The sequence below is a fragment of the Drosophila eugracilis genome, unplaced genomic scaffold (genome assembly GCF_018153835.1).
Source record: "Drosophila eugracilis isolate 14026-0451.02 unplaced genomic scaffold, ASM1815383v1 contig_649, whole genome shotgun sequence".
Classification (NCBI taxonomy): domain Eukaryota; kingdom Metazoa; phylum Arthropoda; class Insecta; order Diptera; family Drosophilidae; genus Drosophila; species Drosophila eugracilis.
In genome coordinates, this window is record NW_024573535.1 from 1,400,416 (window position 1) to 1,420,857 (window position 20,442).

A 20,442-nucleotide genomic window follows, 5' to 3' on the forward strand; every position below is an offset into this window, starting at 1 on the left:
ACATTAAATTTATGGGCTCGAGTTGGACGCAAAAAAAAAAAATAAAGGAACAGGAAAAAAAAAGCCAGAAAGTACATGGAAAAAAGAGAGTAAAGAGCACAAAATGAAAAGAAAATGAAAATAAAATAAGACTGTTTACAACAAAAGGCACTAAACATTATGCCCACTTTGCGGGCCACGCCTCCCAGGAGGCAGCAGGGCTGCCGCCGCCATCAACATGAAAAAATGGCCCGAACAGCGGCCAAAAGTAAGCGATAAAAACCAAAGCCAAAGCCAAAAGTAAAACAACGCGAAATGCAGGATATTAACACACATGAAAAACGAAAATACAAAGCCTTTCAAAATATTCCTTTAACAAAATAACTTTCGAAGGGAAAAACTAAAAAACCTGCAAAGGCATTTCCCTTAATTTTACATTCAAAGTAAAAACCAAGCTTAAAAAAAATACATTTTAATATATTTTTTCCATTATCAATAGGGTTTATTTTTAGCCGCAATTTGCTTTCGTTTTGCCTGAACCAATAAAAAATCAATTATTATGCAATAAGCTCATTAGAAGAAGAAGCAGAGGAGAAGAAGGGGCATCGCTGGTTTGGCCTCCACTTTATTAGCCTCATTAAACGCACTCGAAAAGCGCAAAACTCTCACCTACCGATTGCCACCCACCCCCTCACAGCTATGCCCTCCTCAGTTTCTCCATTTCAACATTTTTCTCCACTTTCCACAGGCCGAGGAAAAATTCTGGAAATGAAATGAAATTGTGCTCATGATTGCGATTATGGTTATGACCGCCGAAGGGGGGTGGGGAGGAGAAACTTTTGCCACAAGGTTCGTTAAACGCAGTTGCAGCACCACCCAGATCTAATTACAGCAGCGAGGAGAGTGCAGCAAATGTACTAGAAGCAACAGCATCGAAAAATCAACAATACACTGAAAGAAATCATGGCAAAGTGCGGAAATTGCTGAAAAGTAACTTAAAGATTCCATAAATTGAAATCACTAAGAATGAAAACCATGAATTTTATTTATTTAAAAATATTTCTTTATAAAGAAAACACTTTTCCTTAGTTTTATAGCTTCATCTTCTTACCGAGTTCTTTCTTGATTTTTGATTTTTCCATCACAGTGCTGGGCAAGCAATTAGGAGCTCAAAACCAAATCAACCGCACACCAAGGTCGCCCCACTGCCATCGACGTGCTAATTCCCACTATTTTCGCCCGCAAATGTTTGTTTATTTACGATTTATCTGCTAATTGAAATCTTCGGGGGCACAGCATATATATATATATATATACAAAATATAGGTTGGCCATAAGAAGGGGGGGCAGAGATCAGCTTAAAATCGGGGCAAAGGGGAAAACTTTGAGTCTACGGCAAACAAAGCTGATTATTCTCAGCAATTATGCGAGAGTTTAATTCGGTTTAAATTATGCCCAGACAAATCTAAGTTGATTTCCGAGAGATAATGATTTTCCTCAATTCCACACAGATTGGGGTTAAATGGCTGGGCTTTTGTTCGGCAATTTTCTGCAAGTTAAGGGGAAATTCAAAGAAAAGAAAATGTGTGATATTTTTTAAGGGAAATTGAAAGAAAGCTGAGTGTATTTGGGCTGCCTTGGAATTCAATTTAATCACCGTATTTCCTACGTAATTCCCTATAATTTGAACCACCTAAACCGTTGCCGTTTGGCAATTTCGCTCTCAAAAATTCGTGGCCCAAAACAGGCAGTTAACCAATTTGGGCATTAAATCTCGTCATTCAATCGGCCAATCTGCGGCCAGGAGGGGTCAGAAGGGTAGGGGCATCGATTGAATCGCCATTTGCATGCGTGTGTGTGTGCTTCTATGTGTGCGTGTGTGTGCTTGGATATGACATTATCGCAAAATGGCCGCCAATAATCATAATTCATGGACATTGTTTGCGAAAATTTCACGAACAGCTGCCTGTCCCCTCAGAAATGCCTTCCTTACCCCTCCTCTACAGCCACCTTATCATCATCATCATCGTCGTCGTTGTCCCTATCATCCCTATTATCATTATCCTTATGATCATCACCATCATCATCATCTTTTCGCAGTGAAAATGGCGTGTAAAACCAATTTTTCATTTGTGCGCCCGTCGAGCCATAAAACTTTTTACGTATTATTATTATGATTATTTTCTTTTTTTCGGTTTTGGTTTGGTTTGGTTTGGCCGCCTCTCAGCGTGCTGCCTATTTTATTATATTTTTTATGCCCTGTCATAAATAAAAATATGTTTTATTCTATGTTCATGTCCTAGTCCTCATGTTAATCCCGGATTTTGGGCTTATCCTTTTTTTCATTTCCACTCGTTTAATGGAAATTTAATTTAACAACTTTTAAGTGATTAAATACAAAGTTTGCCTGATTAAAAAGGATAGTTATATACTTTCGATATCAGGCTTATATACCTCATGTAAATCGTAAGATTTTTAAGCTTGTTCGTTTCTCATTCCCCATATTACAAATTCAGGATGTTCCCCAGAAATATTTCACGCCCTGCTGAAGCCCTGAAATTCCATCCTCTTTTAAAAATAGAATTTCAACTGCTTCGGCTGGGTGTCCCTTCTGCTCCTCCACCACCACCACCGCCCTATAACCTTCAAGACCAGCAGCAGAAGCAGCAGCAACACCACCACCACCATAGCTTCCACCCGGCTGATGGGTCGTATGCGTAATGTCTTTTATGCTGTCAAAGTCAAAGTTAATTTATGAGACGCCTTCGAGTAAATGGGATGCGGGTGCCTGCCAGAGAGAGGGATTGAAGGGGAGCTTGGGTTAAATTCAATAACCTTATGAAGTTAACGCGTATTAAATGCGACCAGCCAAAGGCATTATAAGAGGGTAAGAATCCGAGCGCCTGGCCGAAATGACTCATACGCCCAGTAAGCCAATAAGATGGGGAGCTGCTGCCAACCTGTTGCCTCTGACATTTTTATTTCATTACATTGATGTCTGAAAAATATGTATATTTTATTTACTTTTTTGGCAAGCTGAGAGTTTGCTTTGGAAATTTGCAAAGTTTAGAGTTCATCACGAAAATGAAATTTCAGGAAAATTCATTTAAGGTCTACTCGTTCGTTATTGAATAGTAAAAGTTAACCTCAGATGAGAGGAGGAATGTTCTGGCTGGGTTGTTAAGTTTTTTTTGTGCATTTATCTGGTGTTGGGTTTTTACTGGGATTATTTTGATATGTGCATTAAATCCCTGCTGCTGCTGCTGCTGCTGCTGCTGTTGCTGCCATTCAGCTGGGAATTCGTATCGTTTAACTTTATTTCCATTTTTTCGCGTGTTTGGCTTTGTGTGGACACTTTTTTCCAGTTTGTTTGGCTTTCGTTTATTTGCATTTGATATGTGGACAATTTTATCAAAGTTTTCGCTTCGCTGGGCTTCAACTTTGTCCTTCGTTCTCTTGTCCCTGGCTGCCCGTTTCTCACCTTTATGTTTAATTGTTAATTTATCATTTTTTTTTCTAGGCCTGGCCAATGGTGACAATGGAAGGAAATTGTGATTGTGATGTAATGACCTAGCTAACTAAGGTTTATTAACTAATTTGTTTAGTTAATAATAAATAATAGCCGTCTGCTGGCCAATCTTCTTGGCATTTGATGTTAGCAGAGCCTGATAAAAACCACAAATTTCCCTTGCCCTTTCCATAAAGATACACCTCACAAGCTTGAATGTCAAGCAGTGACATTTTGCAGTAGAAAAACTAAGGAAACATTTCATCAACTGGCATCCTTGGTCCAATCGAAAGGACCTTCTGCACCCGAGTAGCAGCAGCAGCAGTCGTAAGGTCCAGCAGTTTATGCAAATCCAACTCTCTCAGCTATGAATTTGATTTACGATGGCCGGGCCGGGGCTTCCTGTTTCACTTCGAGGGCATTTGCATAACAAATAGTTTTGCCAACATTAATGAATAAATATGCGATGTAATTGCATTTGCTGGCGCTGGAGAACCCATGAACCTATGCCATAACTAATTGAATTGAACTGACGAGTTGATATCCTTCAGAGCCCTTTGAAGGGTTGGATCATCACTTGTCCGCCTTTTGGCAGCCCGACAAACCCCAAGTGCCACTGCCAGGCTTTTGGCCATAGCGATAATGCCGCAAGATTGACGTAATTCAGCCGGGTCATCCACGGAGTTTGACATATTTGATGGGCCACAAACAAAGCAAAGCCGTTGCCTCATGCCATTCCCATTCCCATCTCAGCCTTTCTCCATTACCTTTTGGCTTCGTCTCGCAAATTTGATTGAGTTCCCATTTTGGGGTCTCGGGCTGGCAATTTCACAAGACCAAATATTTTGATAGGACGGACAGCACACACATGTACATTTCTATATGCACATAACCATAATATCAACAAGCATAAAGTGTATTAATAACACGGCCAGGGCCTGACCGCAAAAACCCATCGACCAAAATGCCCTCAAATGGAGCGGTAACCAACAGAAAGCCCAGTTAGTTAGCCTTGATTTATCAATTACCCTAACATGGCTATAAGAAACTAATGTACTTTCAATTGGTTAATAAACTTTAAGCGAAATTTGAGCTGTTTTTTAATGCCAATTTTATGAATATCGATCAGTGGTCTGTGAAATTATTTTTTAGGTAAATAAAATGTTTATAAAAAGGATTCACATCCAAGATCTCCTTTTAAAAATATTCTTTAAAATGTGTAAAATATTTAAGTAATTAATATCCTTAACAAAAATATAGAAAACTATTATTATTAAACACAATCTTAAGGGCAGTGAAAATCTGATTTTCCTCAATCTAAAAGAGCCGAAAAAACCCCAAGTTAGGGCAACGGCAAGTCCCAGTTCACCCATGGTTAGCCACATTTCTGTAATGTCAATCTAGTGATTGAGCTGTGAAACCTCAACTTTGGCCTGTTCACCAGATCTGCAAATCATTGCCACCGTCGCCCCTCCTTCCGCCTACATCTGTTATCATTGTGTCATCATTCCCATCATCTTTATCGGGCGACTTGTCTTGTAAGCACTTTTCCATCCCCTCCGATTCCATCTCGAGTCAGCACAAAAACCTACTCTAACCTTTTCGGTTGGACTGAAAAAATACCCTAGTGGGCGCCTAAAATTATGCAACATAAACTAAAAATTAAACAGTTTCAGTTTCTTTGGTTGGTGTAAAGGGGGGGGCGGTTGTCAGGTTTAGTCAGAGGCTGAGAAGTAACCACAACCACAAAACCAGACGTAAACACTTTTGCAAGAAATAGCAATGTCATCGCCTGACCCCACCCCATCCCATTTGACCTTTTGTTGTTGATGATTATCGGCAAGTTTTTTGGAAAGCAGCAGCTGCCAACTCACGAGTTATAGAGATGAAAGGCACTCAACTTTGGCAGCGGTCAATGAGGCAGAGTGAGCAGTGAAGGTGCCAGCCATTAAATGTGGGTAAAAATAAGAGGAAAAATCAGCTATTAAACTTATGAATATTGAAAGAAAGAAACAAACCAACCAACCCATTAAAAAATCCTAGTAGCTCTTTCATACTTAGTTGCAGATAAATATGAATCCTAGAAATAGTTAAGAACAAGTTGGAGGGCAACCCCTCTCTGGCACACATTAGCCCTCTCACTTCCTCTCATCACATATTTATGATTCATTTCATTTGGCTTCGCTTCGTTTCGTTTCGTTTCGTTCTTTTTCCTTTTCTTTTTATGGCAATCGCAATGGCAATGAGCTTGTGCATTTTTATTTGGCTCTTTTGGCAGTCACAGCTGCTGATTGCCTTTCCCTTGGCCATGCCAGCCGCCGCCGCTGCCGTTTTATCTGGCACTCGCTGGCTCCGCCTCCTCGGAAGGATCCTTAAACCTACGACCTACGACCTAAAACCTCATCCTTGGCAACCACTTGAGGGACCATTTCCTACGCCATTCAGTGGACGAAAACTCAGCTGCGGTCCTCCAAGATTTTAAGAACTTCACTTGAGAAGTTTAGAGAAGAGGAAATGGATGTTAGATGTCTGGCGCAAGATGGTTTTACACAGAGAGAAATTTATGGTTAAGCAAGATAAAAGTCAAAAGAATATTATTTCTGATTTCTGACAGCTTTTAAGCCACATTTTCAGGTAGCTTAGAGTAGATTCAAGCAAGTCTTAGCTTTAAAACTTAAATATTACTTCCGTTTTTTTTTTTTTAAATCTTAAATTTGTTTCAGTGTAAATTCTGGCAGTCATTTAACATATGTTTGCATTATTGTTGTGTATTGAGAAGGGTAAATAAAAAAAAGAACGCCAGTCTAAAAGTTGGAAAATAGTCAGCTGTATCGCAGGAAATTTTTATAGCATAACTTTTGGGTGCTCGCATGTAAAAGGCAAAATGTAAAATCGAATGCATTTATTTTGTTGATGTTTGCAGAAGTTGTTTCCATGCGCGATGATATCTTCAAAGTTTGTTCAATAATTATTGATTTTGTTTGGATTAAAAATCTAAATGTCGGACATGGCTTTGATTTCAATCGAAGAATTTCTTCTATTTACTTTCAAATGTTTCTCAATAAGTGATCGGTTTTCCAGCAAATTCCTCTGCAGCTGCTCTTTTCGATGGCCATTCCCCAAGCCATGTTTTCGCTTTTCCTTTACTTTTCATTTGGTTTTTTTTTTTTTGGTCATTCGACCAGAGAGTGAAGCAAAGAAGCTGGGCAGGAAGAGAGCATGAGTGGGCCAATAAATAAAGGAAGAGCTGCCTGCTTCCTTCCGGCCAAAATGGTAGGACTAGGTAAGTTACGGAGTCGGTTGCCTCGGGACCAAGACCAGGCAATTAGAAAAAGTCGTAAAACAAACGATGGCCAAAATGGCTGCGCCACTTGCCTCCCTTTTCCCCTCCTCTTCCCTCTCTTCTTAACCCTTGGCTGCCAGTTATCCTCCGCATCGCGCTGTCTTATTCCCAAAAAGCCATTGCAATCGAGCCGAGCAAATCCCCATGATCTATGGTAAAATGTTTGAGGAGATTGCTGCAGGAATGTTTAATCGTTTATCGTTTTAAGTGGGTGGCAAATAACAACAAATGCGCCTAAAAACACTGAAAGAAAATCGAGAACTATCTCGGTTAATATTGTTTTAAACTAAGCTAAACTAAGATCAAAGTTAAAGCTTGAAAGTGCCGTTTAAACTCAAGGAAAGCTAATAATTGACACCCGATTAATGCATAATTTAACTCATTGGGAAAGAGTGGCTAAGGACGTGTGTTTCTAATTCGAAGAGGGCTTCTCCGTAAGCACACCTCTACCTGTGGCAAGATAAATAGCAAAGTGTGCTAAATAATTGAATAAGGACAATTGATTGATAGCCAAAAGCTTTTTATACCGGCGCATAGTTAACGAAGCGTAACAGGTAGAAGTGAGGCAGGGGCAGAGGCAGGGGCAGGAAAAACGAGGAAAAACCAGGAGACAAATAAACGCAGGTATAGAGCAGAGGCCAAGAAAGTGCAGACAAGCGAATTGACTCCTTTGAGCGAAGCAAGGACCTCCTGCGCACATGTCCTCGAGCAATGCAATGCAAGACAAAATCAGCTTAGCACTGCCACGAGATGAAAAGCGGAAATGGGAAGCCGGGGGGAAAATCAGGGTGCCAGAAGGAAGGAAGGAGGTTGGCGGAAACCAAACATCAACAAAGTAAGTCAACTCTGCGTTTTTCTCTACCCCCCATGCCTGACTTCCCACACCCCACTCCCCATCTAACCAAACGATGTGGGCACAGAAAATGGAAAATGGCTGGGATGGAGAGAGAAGAGTTTCCCGCAGGCGAAAAAGCCATCGAATGCAGCACAGCTAAAATCAAGTTCAAGCCAGACAAAGTTTGGCTGTCAATTTTGGTAGATTTTAGCCCGCAACGAAGGCAGCTAAATATTTAAAGGTGAATGCCGTATTAGTTTCGTATAGGGATTCTGTGGGATTTGTGGCAAAAGCAAAGGCAACGGCAAAGGCAAAGGCAAAGAGCTGGGAAAAGCACTTCAATTAGTGGCCTAAGGTCAGCCCTCAAATGTAATCAAACTCAATTTCAAAGTCTAACAATCTAATTTCCTTTAAACTCAATTGGCTTCTGTGGCTGTGAAAATGAAGTGGCTTTTCAGGCTTTTTAACCTATTTCTTTTTTTTGGGTAAATAAATATTAGCAAGTACTTTTATGGTAAGCAAGAACCAAAAGCCAGGGTTTAACCTGTTTAATATAGTACCATCGACTAACTAACTAAAAGTTGCCTTTCTGAAGAATCGGCAGATTGAAAGCCACTTAAAAAGTTCATCTAAAAGTATAGATTCTCAGGTATTTTCTAAGCCTCTCTCCTTTGCAGCTTTTTGGCATATCAAATGTGTATTTCGCTTTTCGCGGAAACTGGATGAAAGACCCCAAGAAGCCGCAGCTTTTGTGTGTTGAAGTGACTGAGAAAAGGTGACAGGATACAGGAGAGCTAGCAGCCAAGAGCCAGGATATAATGCCAGTGCCAGAATCTCAGATATCTTTCTGGGATCTCTTTTTGGTCTGTCCCTTTGCCAGTTTTCGCTGCTCTTCACTTTCGGGCTAGCCGGGTTTGATTCTATTTTCCCGCCCACTTTCGCCATCCCCCGCCTGTTTTGTGCACGCTCCATGTCATGCGGAAATTGAATAGTTTCCGGTATTGAACAATGATTACTTATGCCCTGCCCTGAGACCCCCAAAAACTTTGACCCCGAACAGGGCCAGAAATTCAATTCGTAATCAATGCTCCCCCCCTTAATTTGCGAAGCTTTTCTTTTTCTCGGAGCTTGTCTCGACTGTTTTTCGGGATATATATCTCTATATTCATTAGCCATGTTCGATGTTTTCCAATATCTTCGCCTCCCAAGATAGATCCTGCTGTAGTTGTCCTAATTGATTGTTAGAATATTCAAACTTCGTTTCCTCTCTTTGGCTGACAATTGAAATATTTAAGGTTTTTCCACGCGATTGCCTGGTATATATGCGGAAAAACTTTTGCCAAGGACATTTTCCTAGGAAAACGCTGGCGCTGCGCTGGGCGGCGGGGTGGACTTTACTAGGACAGGACATGATAATTGAAAGCATTGGGACGTTGTCATTTGCGCATTTGTCCGAGAGCGCAGAAAACTTTTTCCAAGACATGCCAGATCCCTCACCTTTTATATAGAGCCCCCCCCCTTTCCGCTCCTTTCCTTTCATTCTGCCCTTTATCACCTTGTCCTGTTTTCCTTTTGCCTGCTCCTAGCGCCAAATTGAAGCTTATTGTTGGATTGTTGGATTGTTTGCAACTGTCAGCGGCACTTCCTCACTCCGCCACTTGCTCAGCACTTCCTTCAATTTCCTCCCTGGCCTGCCCACCACCCCCTCTACCACCCCACGCTTACCTTCTGGTTTCTTTCCAGTCTTTTGGATGGACAAAACTTTTTAGCCATGATATTGCACTAAGCAGCAGAGCGGAACACGAAGCGACATTCTCGAATCATTCATTTGCAACTCACCTGAAAGCAGAAGAATCGAAGGATACATGAGTACACTGGGGGAAAAGGTGGGTGACTAGTACTAGTCTTATGTTATGTTACTACTAAGAAACAAGGCATTATACTAGATAAGTTATTAAATAAGTTCAAAGAAAGACTTTTCATCATTTAAACTTTGAACTTTAAACTGCTTTCTTGATATACTTTCTTCCCTTCTTTTCCTTTGAATAGTCACTAAAAAAGGAAAACGAACTTAACCAGCAGGAAAGTGAAAGCATTTCCTTTAAGGACACACAGTTATCGGTGTATGTGTGAGTGGCAGGGGCGTGTTTTCCATATAAAGAGGCTGCTTTGCATTGCAATTGGTGGTTATAAATTATGACTAGCCTCCCAGACTCAGCAGCCATGACAGATGTATGGCCAGGAAAAGTGAAAAAAGAACAACAACAACAGAAAAAGAAGGAAAACCGTTTATCAGCATGAAAAGAATATTCAATATGTGAAAAGCAGTCGCAGGATGGGCAGCGGAAGTGAGCGATAATTGCGACGACAATGGGGAATAATTCAAGAGTTTAGTTTCCGCTTTCGTTGTGCATAAATTACTAGAATATTAATTCGATTAATGCACTTTCTTCTCCTTAAATTTAAGCAATAAATTATAGTTTAACCAAGGAAGTGCAGGAGGCAGGCAAGTAACAAGCCCAGAACTAGCTCAACTTGGCGATAATTACAAACGCCCGGGGAACTGAGGCGGCCAGGCACCGCCGCAACTCCCTCACAATTATTTTAATTTCCACAACAGGCCAACTTGCAGCCATCCGCCATCCGACATCCCATTCACTTTTCGGGGCAACCCGCACGTGATGAGCTTGCGGCAAGTTGAAAGCCCAAAAACTGCTTTCCCTCTTTCCCATTTTGCCCGCAAAATGTGCTTTTGTTTACCTAAAAAGTTAAGCAATTTATTATTAAGAAAAACTTTTACACCCGAAAGTGAAAGGGGGGCGGCCAGGCGGCCAGGCAGCCAGGCGGAGGTTATGGCCCTCATGTTTCTGCCCAAACGAGAATTGCGTATGATAAATGGGGGATATTAAATAAAGTGCATAACAAGCCACGGACAATGCCAATCGAAAGTCATCTTGGGGAGACTTTCGGGTGGTAGCAGTTGAGGGGTGAAAAGTGGGTGCTGAAAATTGAATATTCAACTTTGGCTTTTGTTTAATTTTTAACCAAATTTAAATGTTTTCTCTGAAAACTTAAGAATTTGTTATTAGCAGAAATTAAAATTTAAAATAAAAAACTTTTATGAGGCGACTAGCTGATACCCTTGAATCTGTTAGGCAATTTCATAATATTGAAGCTACCAGAAATTAAAACCTTATGTGGCAGTCCAGCCTAAAACGCCACCCAGCGGACTGAAGCGAAAACCAAGCCAGGCTAATTAAGAAACGGTGGGCTGGTCACACTGATCTTGCCGCCGCCAATTTAAGCTTAGAATATGTGATGTGTGTGATTGTAAAATATTATATAAATAGGAATAAAATAATGGTATCTGTATGTGGCAGATTACTAAGCATACAACTTTACTAGCGCCATCTGTCGTAGAACCACACAAGCAATGCCTTCTAACCTCAAAATTTGCAAAATTTATAAAAAGTTTCAATTTGAAATACGTAAGGAGTAGATTCATACTTAGTGATATACCAGAATATAGAATCTGCTATCTAGCACTTCCAAGATCTTATTGCTTTCAGTTTTATTTGCGTTTTGTGGACGTTAGAGTGGCCGTGGCCGGCTGCTGAAACAAACTTGCCTTGGCATCTCTAGAATCTACAAGCTTAATCGCAACTTTCGATCTCTTATAGTTCTCCAGGTCAGACAGACAGACGGACGAACCGAATGACACGACCAAAACCAAGGCTATTGCCCCCAGTCAAGAATATATATACATTATAGAGCATAAAATGGTTTCTTCTACCTTTTCTTTCTTTCTTTTTTCTAAACTTTCTTTTCAATCTAAAAGTATCTAATATATTTCTTAATATTATTGCTTTTTATTATAAAATTAGCTTGTTAGTTGGTTAAATAAATCTAAATCTAATAGAGATAAATATTTAAATATATAAATCCATTAAAGAAAAATATTGCAAGACAAAATTATTCCGAAAAGTTCGCGGAATATGTTTAAATTTATTAAAAACTTAACAGCTTTGTAGTAATATTTCCTAGAAATTACATTCTAACTGACTTAAGCAACACTTACAAGATATTTCAGAATAAAATAAGAATTTTGTAGCTTTAAAATCTCTTTAAATCAGCAAAGAAGACCTTAAAACGAGTGGAAGAACAGGCAGTGCTCTGTAATTTACTTTTAAGTTTAGGCTAAGCCTAATATGTGAACTAAAAATAAAACAAATAAAAGCAAAAAACAATAAAAGAAACATGTTAAGATCTAGTTTAGTAACACTACTCCCCCAATCGTTTTCCAACAACTCTTCCACTCCCTCAAATCATCCTATCCTAATCACAACTTCATCTACACAGATGGCTCCAAAGCCAATGGTATAACCACCTACAGGCCTCCTACCTATCTTCTCCTCGGTACTATCGAGCGAGATTATAGCCATCCAGGAAGCCATAGTCATCTGCGCCAAGCTGCCAGGCAAGCATGCCATCTGTACAGACTCCCTTTCCTCAGGTACCGCGATCCTTAACCGCGATAACCATTCCCACTATCCAACCCTAGCTCGCAATATGATCGACCAAACTTCCCAAAAATCAAACTTATCTGGATCCCCAGTCACATGGGCATTGCAGGTAATGAAAAAGCTGACTTTGCAGCAAAACTGCTGCTGCCAAATTCCCTACACCCCTAACCTAAGCCCCAGCGATGCAACCCATTTCTTAAAATCTCTCCTACATGCAAAACAAACAGAACTGCGTACCTCCGTTTGGTATCAAAAAATACTCAAGTTATCAACGTGTACCCAGCCCCTCAAAAACTCCCTCCTGAACAGAAAAGAACAAATCATCATCACCCGCCCCAGACTAGGACACTCATTCTTAACAAACGCCCACTACCTCGACAGAACTAGGAACAACGTGTGCCCATTATGCAACATCTCCCAGATTGACATCCACCATATTATTTGCTCCTGCCCCTCCCTCTCCACGCAAAGATCCTTATTCCTCAATAATCCTGATCCAATCACCACCATAGCTAACCCCACAGATACACACTCCCTAAACATCCTCAACTCTCTAAACTATGACCTCCCAAATCTAACTAAATCAAAGTTTTTCTAAATAAAATGTAAATAGTAATCCCTAGCAATATCTTCTATATACTCATAAGCCAAACATTCACAAGCCTTATTCTAACTTAAGCCGAACTGAAGGCCCAAGCTGCTATTGCTCCTAGCCATTTGTTAGCTTTTAGTTTTAACTTATTGTTAGCCTTAGATAAATAAATAAATAAAAGATCTAGTTTATGACTTCATTCACATTCTTAAGATGATCTCTACTACTAAATTTGAAAATCCTTGCTCTGATTCTACAATTTCCCCCGCCTTTCCATGCTCATCTACATGCCCGTTAATATTTTTAGATTTCAGGCAAAGTAGATCAGCGGCCATGGAAATGAGCAAACGGAAGTGGGCAAAATTAGCGTTTGTAAATAAATGAGCAGTTCTCATATGAAATTCATCGGCTTAATTTCCACCTCCGTCTCTCTCCCAGCCCGACTTCTCCCTCCTCTCTCTTTCTAAACATTCAACTCAGCGCAAAAAGCAAAACAAAAAAAAACTAGACGAGAAAAAAAGCATAGAAGTCGAGCGCACATTGAAAATCAAGTAATTAATTTCACACGGAGTAAGTTGCAAAGTTAATTGGCTTAGTGCTGGCTTTTGGCTGACTCTAACTGGTTAGTCGCAAAAAAAAACAGTAATGGGAAACTGAGTTTTCCGACTGGCAGATACTTAGTAATACAGTTTTTGATCTCTCAATTGAATTCTACTAAGTGTAAATTTTGTTTTTGCTTGCTTTTTAGGTGGCTATTTAAACCAACGAAAGTGATATGTTTAATGGGAAGGAATTTAATTGGGAATAATTATGAAATATTTTAGAAAGAGTTAAGACTTTTTACCACACATTTATATAGATTATAGTTTATTATAAATATTTTAAATATTAAATTGAAATTGAATATCCTTTGACTAATCTGTGTTTCCAAATGTTAAGAGATTTTTTGCAGATTATTTTAGCAACAACCTTCTACTAACGAAAGTGATTTAAATATATTTTAGTTTATATATTTAATTAAAAAATAATTGAATTAGAAACGGTTTGTCAACCTATTTTGTTGGTCTTAGCTAAGAAGCTCATTTTATAGATTATCAATTTGTTTTGATATGATTGATAAAATGATATCCACATTTTAAAGCTAAAAAGTGATTTAATATAATTTTTTAGAACTAATTTTGTTTCTTATGGATTTCTCTTTGGGCATAACAACTTTAGTTTAACTATTAACATTAAAAATGATTTTCATAAGCATTTCATTTCACTAAATTTTGAAGCATTTCCTGTTTATTTTATGATTTATTTATTATATTTAGCTAAAAAGTTACGAATATAATCTGAAAATTGGTAGGGAAACATATTTAAATAAATGAAAATGTAATTTGGAAAATGTTTCATCTTGATTGGAAATGGTTATAAAAATATAGATAATTTAATTTAATTTAATTTAGGTTGTTTGGTAATGACATACCGATTCTTACATTCAAATTTCGCGCTTCGCTTGTGAAGTCAAATATAATCTATATTATATATCTATACTATATATATATAGTTTCTGGCAATGCTGTATATCGTTTGAAAGGTATTTGCAGCACCTTTAAAATGACATTTAGTTATTATTTACCTGAGCTTCCACGTTAAAAAGTTACAATCGATTAAAATGGAGCTCACAAACGCAGAAATTCGGACAGTTTTCACAAACTTCGCTGGGAAGTGTTAATGCATCCACATAATAGTCTAATTCTTATAGTCCGGACATTGCCCCAAGCGATTACTATCTGTTTTTGGCCATTCAAAATTTGTTCGATGGACAAAAATTGAGTTCAAGGGAGGATTGAGTATGAAAATCGAATCGCCAAGTTTTTTGCCAGTAGGGACAAGGACTTCCTTAGGAGAGGCATATACAAGTTACCATCAAAATGGCAGAAAATCATCGAAGGCAACGGTTCATATAGGCCTTAAATTGGACCAGTGTTGCCAGGTGATGACCGCACATATAAGCTAAGCGCATAATAAAGCTGGCTTTATTAAAGTTCACAACTCTAAGTGATTGCTGGCAACACATTAGGCAACATATCGATCTTCGATGGCACTATCGATTAGAAATATATTCACGATCATATGAAACGCACATAACCATCGGCAAAAAAAGAACAAGCTCAGATATTTTCATGCCATAAAGCATATTTTTCTTACGAAGCAACGCGTTAATGACGTAAATACATTTAAAGCTAGAATATGCTAGATGAATTTTAAAATAAGCTATATTTCAAGCTATAAGCTAGATCGGGAGTTTTCAAGCTTTTCCAGTTCAAAATATGCTAGAACTAGCTTATAATAAGCTAAACTGGCAACACTGAATCGGACAATGCTAACTATGTTAAAATCGTCGTCAAAAATCAATAAAGAAACCGTTATGTCATTACCAAACAACCTAATATTTAATGGAAAATTGCAATCAAGTAAACAAACTTGATTATTATTCAATACAAGTCCATAATTTTATAGTGTTGAATCTTGCAATCATTTGAAAAGCACAAAAATAAATTGCAAGTAATTGATGAAGCATTTTAATCAAACATTTTGATGAATTTCTATAAGCATTCAAAACAAAAACAAAGGCATTATCTTCATGTTAAATGCTTTTAAAACCGATTCTATATAATTTTTAAGATATTTACATTTCGAAAAGGAACTCTAATTTAGTTTTCAGCTTTTCTCCCCGATTGGTAAGGGGTATGGGAAAACGTGAGTTTGACTTAACTAACCGGAGGCTGGATTATTTTTAAAAGCATTCAACATTCACCTTTCGCTGGGCAACTTTTCTATGAACTTTGGCATGAGCATGTGTGTGGGTTAGGCAGCTCCCCCTCGCTCTTTTTTTTAATCGCATTAGAGAAATCGCGCGATTTACATTGGGATTTACTATAAGGCAGGTCGTGTGGGCGGCGGGTTAGGGTATTAGCAGGGGGCAAAGGGGTCGGTCGGTCGTCGTTATTATTGTTATGGCAGAAAATGAAGTTTATTTTCGCAGCGTCTGCCTGGTGCATGTGCAGTTTATTTCATTTGATTTCCCAGCGCCATTAAAACTATGTTAATTATTGTAATCTGTAATCTGTTTTGTCGTTATGCCCAGAGGGCCACAAATTGTTAGGCTATATTGTCTCTGCAAATGACTGGCGGCTAGTTAAGGCCCACTGGCCCGTATTTAAATTAAATAAGCGGCTAAGGGTTGCAAAAGTAATGTTAAAGCTCTTTTGGTTTTTAGGTTTTCAAGTTAAATAAAAGGGAAATGTAAGTTAATATTATAATTCAGAGGTTTTTCTAAAAACTTTACAATAATAAATTGTTCAGAACAGCAATGACACTCGATGTGTCGTGAGTAATGATTAGCTAATCTCAGTCACTTTTTTATGTTTCCCTATTAACATAAATCTCCAACGGGAGAAAATCACAAAACCGGCTCAGGAACAACGGCCAGAATCGGTTTGAATCGGCCAGAACTAGTGTCAACTAGTTTCCAGCCATAAAGGAAAGCCATTAAGCAAACACCGAGTAATGGGGAAATATATAGAAAAACGTCAACTGTTACACAGACTCGGTTATATATGCAAATGGCGAGCAAACAAAACGTGACAAATTTAATTGGGAAACACCCACCGAAAAAATAAAGGCAATACATAAACACACTCTCTCTCTCTCACAGTAACAACGTGCAGCACACGACACACGATGAGCTTTCCCAAAGTGAAATACAAATTTTCCGCCGGCGATATCGAACGGAAAACAACAAATGCATTTGGTAGAGGGCGGAGGGCAGAAAGGGCTACAAAGCGCGAATTCGTGTTTGCCGTCCGGCGTGACAATGCAGGAAAATGATTAGTCAGAGATAGCTCTAATAAAAGCGAGAAAAGCGGAAAAACGTGAGCCGAAACTCACACGTAAATTGAATTTTCACAATTGTTCAGTCTCTCGGATGTTCTTCTCTAATTGCGAAAATTACACAGAACAGGCAGATGAAAAATGAGCCCACACCAGCCACGATTTATGACATTGAACTCTCCAGTCTCCGAAAAAATAATGGAAAACAAAAGTCACTTGTCAAAGGTATTTATTACAGAACTTAAACGAAATTGAAGACACAGTTAGTGGGTACAACTAAACACAAAGTTAATACAAATAATACAGAAGTAGAACTAATATCAGTTTAAGACTTTTGGAATTTGAAAGTCTAAAGGTTTATGATGTAAAATCAAATTTATTTTGATTAATATTTCTACCCCCATGAAATGCCACAGAAATGATAAAAGGAATTATTAAAAACATTTAAAACAAAGAAAATATTGAAGTTTGTTTGATGTTTTTGAACTTTTACAAGTATTAAATTGATTAACTGAAAATATTTACAGAATATTCACATTTTACCTTTTAAGTTCCTAAATCAAATTCAATCTAAAATCTAAAATTAAAATTGCAAAATACTTAAGGAAAAACCTGAAGAAAAAAACGCAAAGAACTTTCTACATTTCTAACTCCACAGAGGGATCTTTGCGAATCTTTTGCTCAGTGTATACCTTTTTGACGTGGGCGCGTCGCTCGAATTCGATGCCCGCAGGATTGTGATCGGCGATGCCCATTGTAATATCTGGTTTGGTAGTATTAGTACTAAGGGTAGTAGAGTTGTTAACGGTAGCTGTTGGCGTACTGCTGCCTGGATTCTTAGTGGCTGCTGTGAGAGGGGCAGCTGCTGGCAGCGAAATCGAGTCGACATTTCCCTCCATCAGAGCTTCGGCCGCCTGAAGAATTCGCGGACCCGTACTGCTTGAACTGCTTACACTGCTGGCTGGAGCACTGCTTGGGCCGCTGTCATTGCTGAGTCCGATTTCGATGACAATCTTATTCGGTTGCTGATGCTGTTGCTGCAACTGCTGGAGCTGTTGCTGCTGCTGCTGCAGTTGGCGCTGGAGGTTCTTGGGATGCGTCGCCGCCTGTATATAGTTGAGATCACTGCGGGACAGATGATGCTGCTGCAGTGTCGAGTACTGCTGCTCGACAAGGGCCGCCCGGGTCTGGGCCGCCTGGTGACCTCCATTGGCTGCGGCCGAATCGCTGGCCACCTTTTCGCGCAGCTTGACGATGTTCGATATGTTGATGCTGTTCGTCAGCGTGATGCCCGTGATGCAGACCAGGATGATGGTCAGCACGACGCCGCAGATGACCAGGGTGGGCATGCGGAAGCATTTCCGGCTGCACATGGTCACCTTGGAGCGGAGGATTACGGCCAGAAACGCATGCAGGCGGTCGAATTTGGAAGCTTTAACTGGCCCAAAAAGTTCTGGGAAATTGCAGGGCCTTAAAAGTTGTTTTTTAAGTTTTTGTTTACATCTTTTTTGGTTTATTTTTTAAAATATTTTCAAATTTTTTGTTTTATCTAGATAAAAAAACTATTATATTAAGTTATAAGTTGTATTTATCTTAGTTAGGTTGTATCACTATGGTCTTCTTTGTTCTTATAAGTTCTATATTTTTATGACAAACACAAAACGTAGTTTTTTATCAATATTTTTCGGGAGTTTCAGCAAATATTTGATAGCGATTTCCTCTTATCTTTGTTAGTGTCCAACCCGCGAGATTTTCAACAAATATTTGTTTGTAATTTTCTGGTTTGCCAACTGTTGCCAACTCGCACTTGTTGTCCCACAAATGTTTGTTAGGTTGATTTTTGTTTTACTTTGTTTTCATTTATCAGCGTTTACTCAAGCGATCGCCGCGCTTTTGGTGCGCATTTCGAACCGCTCGCTTCTGCAGCTGAAATGCGAATGCAGTGCGCTGATAACTGAGCACTGCTTCTCCGCACTCTCTTTTCCTCTCTCTCTCTCTTGGTTTCTGCACTTCTTGGCCGCTCACCTGGAGAGCGCTGCAGCAGCTTCAGCTAACGCCGCCGCAGCTGCGCAGCTCTGGCAAGCAGTTTCGCAATGCCATTTGTGGTTGTTGTTGTTGTTGCTCTTTTTGGTTGGTTTCTTGGGTAAATATTTGAGATTTTTGTTTTTCTTGTTTTTATTTTGCCTTTCTTTTGGTTTGACTTTTTGACTTCCCACTTTGTTATTGCTTATTTTGTTGGTTGGATTTTTAGGTTGATGTCCATGGTGGGTTTTGCTTTTATTTTATAAAGTTTTTATTATTATTATTGTTTATTCCTGATTTAATTTATATTTCGTTGAACTTATTTTGTATAATTTGTTGAATTTTTGGTTGGAATATTGTTATTTATTGTTAGAATTTTAAAGCTTACTTTGAGTGGATTGAATCGAACAGATTTTTTGGGGTTTTACTGATTTATTTTTCTTGCTTTTTGTTGATAATTTTAAGTAGATTAAGTTGTTGCTTTTCCTTAAAATGTTGGTGTTTTCATTTCAGTTTTCATTTTCAGTTTCATGGATTTTAAACCATTAAAATTAAGTTGAGTTGAGTTAACGGTGAAAGACAATCTTTAAGAATCATAAATTTTAATTTACAAATATATTTTATTTGCTTAAATAGTTTTGTAGTACGACTTCTGTATAGGGCCTTTGCATTGGGTGGCGTTCAGCGATATCAATATTGTTTTTATTCATTTGAACCTTTGAAATCGGGTTTGTGATTTATTTTATTGCTTTGTTTATTTTTGCCCTGGTCTGCTGTTTGTCTTACCAAAAATACACAAATGCACACACACACACACACACACAGGAAAAAAATATGTATGACTCGTTAATGTTCTCATGCAGTTGCGGTTGCTGTTCTTGCTTTGGCTTGGCTTTCGAGGTGTGGCTACTGGCAATAAAATCATTTATTTTCGTGCAGTGATCAACGGCTGGCAAATTGAATTTGCGAAAGCCTTCGGAGCGTGCGACACAGTTTAAACGTTTCGAATTCATCGATAATAAAAGCAATTAAAATGCGGATTTTTTCTTAGACAAGTTTCTAGTGAATAATAATAAAATGAATTCCACACATTAATTGCATTTTTCTATCTCGTTCTCTGTCTCTTTCTCTATCTCTATCTCTATCTACATCTTCATTGATCCATTGATTATATTAACTCATAATTCTCTGCCGCCCCGCAAAATGTTAATGAAATGTCCGCCACTCCTTTCACTTTTTTCCATTCCTTTCACCAACTTTTCTATTCCTATTTCCTGAGCTGTTCAACCTTGACTGTATCTCGGCTCTCACTTTCTAGCCCGGCCAGTGCCAGTTGGGGGTCGTAATGCCCGCCTAATACCCTGCTATTCCCAAAAGGCCTTTAAGACAAACGGATATTTGCGGGCAAGTTGCACCTTTCGGGGGATTTAAATACCCTAAAATGCGGGAATGTAGAGCTCAACAAGAGCTAAGTTAGCGAAAAATACAAAAAATGGCATTTATTTTATCTTTTTGAATGAAATAAACTCATGAAACCTCTTTAAAAAGTGACAGATATTTCTTGAATATTTTCTATTACACATATCGTATACTTTTTCTAGGGTATCTCCTATTCGTTTCAATAACTTTCCCTTGATTTCTTCGCCTTTCTGCCTTTCTGCCTTTGTGCGGTGTATTTCTTTTTTTGTAGGAGGATTTCAGCATTCATTTCATGGGATCTGCACACGCGTCTTGAGTTCAGTGGGGAAAAGGGGACAC

At 38.8% G+C, this 20,442-nt stretch overlaps 1 protein-coding gene across 3 annotated transcripts in view; it reads right to left on the reverse strand.

Annotated features, from left to right (window-relative positions):
• The window catches only part of LOC108109678 (mannosyl-oligosaccharide alpha-1,2-mannosidase IA), a 62,002-nt gene that overhangs the window by 24,166 nt on the left and 17,394 nt on the right, over positions 1 to 20,442 (reverse strand). The window contains exon 1 of one of the 3 annotated variants that reach the window (XM_017218268.2): positions 17,355 to 19,380. The exons of the other annotated variants lie outside the window; for them this stretch is intronic. Coding sequence (XP_017073757.1) covers positions 17,355 to 18,035 — 681 coding nt within the window. The 5' untranslated portion in view covers positions 18,036 to 19,380. Of the gene's footprint in view, positions 1 to 17,354; positions 19,381 to 20,442 lie in introns of those variants that run through there. 3 annotated transcript variants of the gene reach the window in all.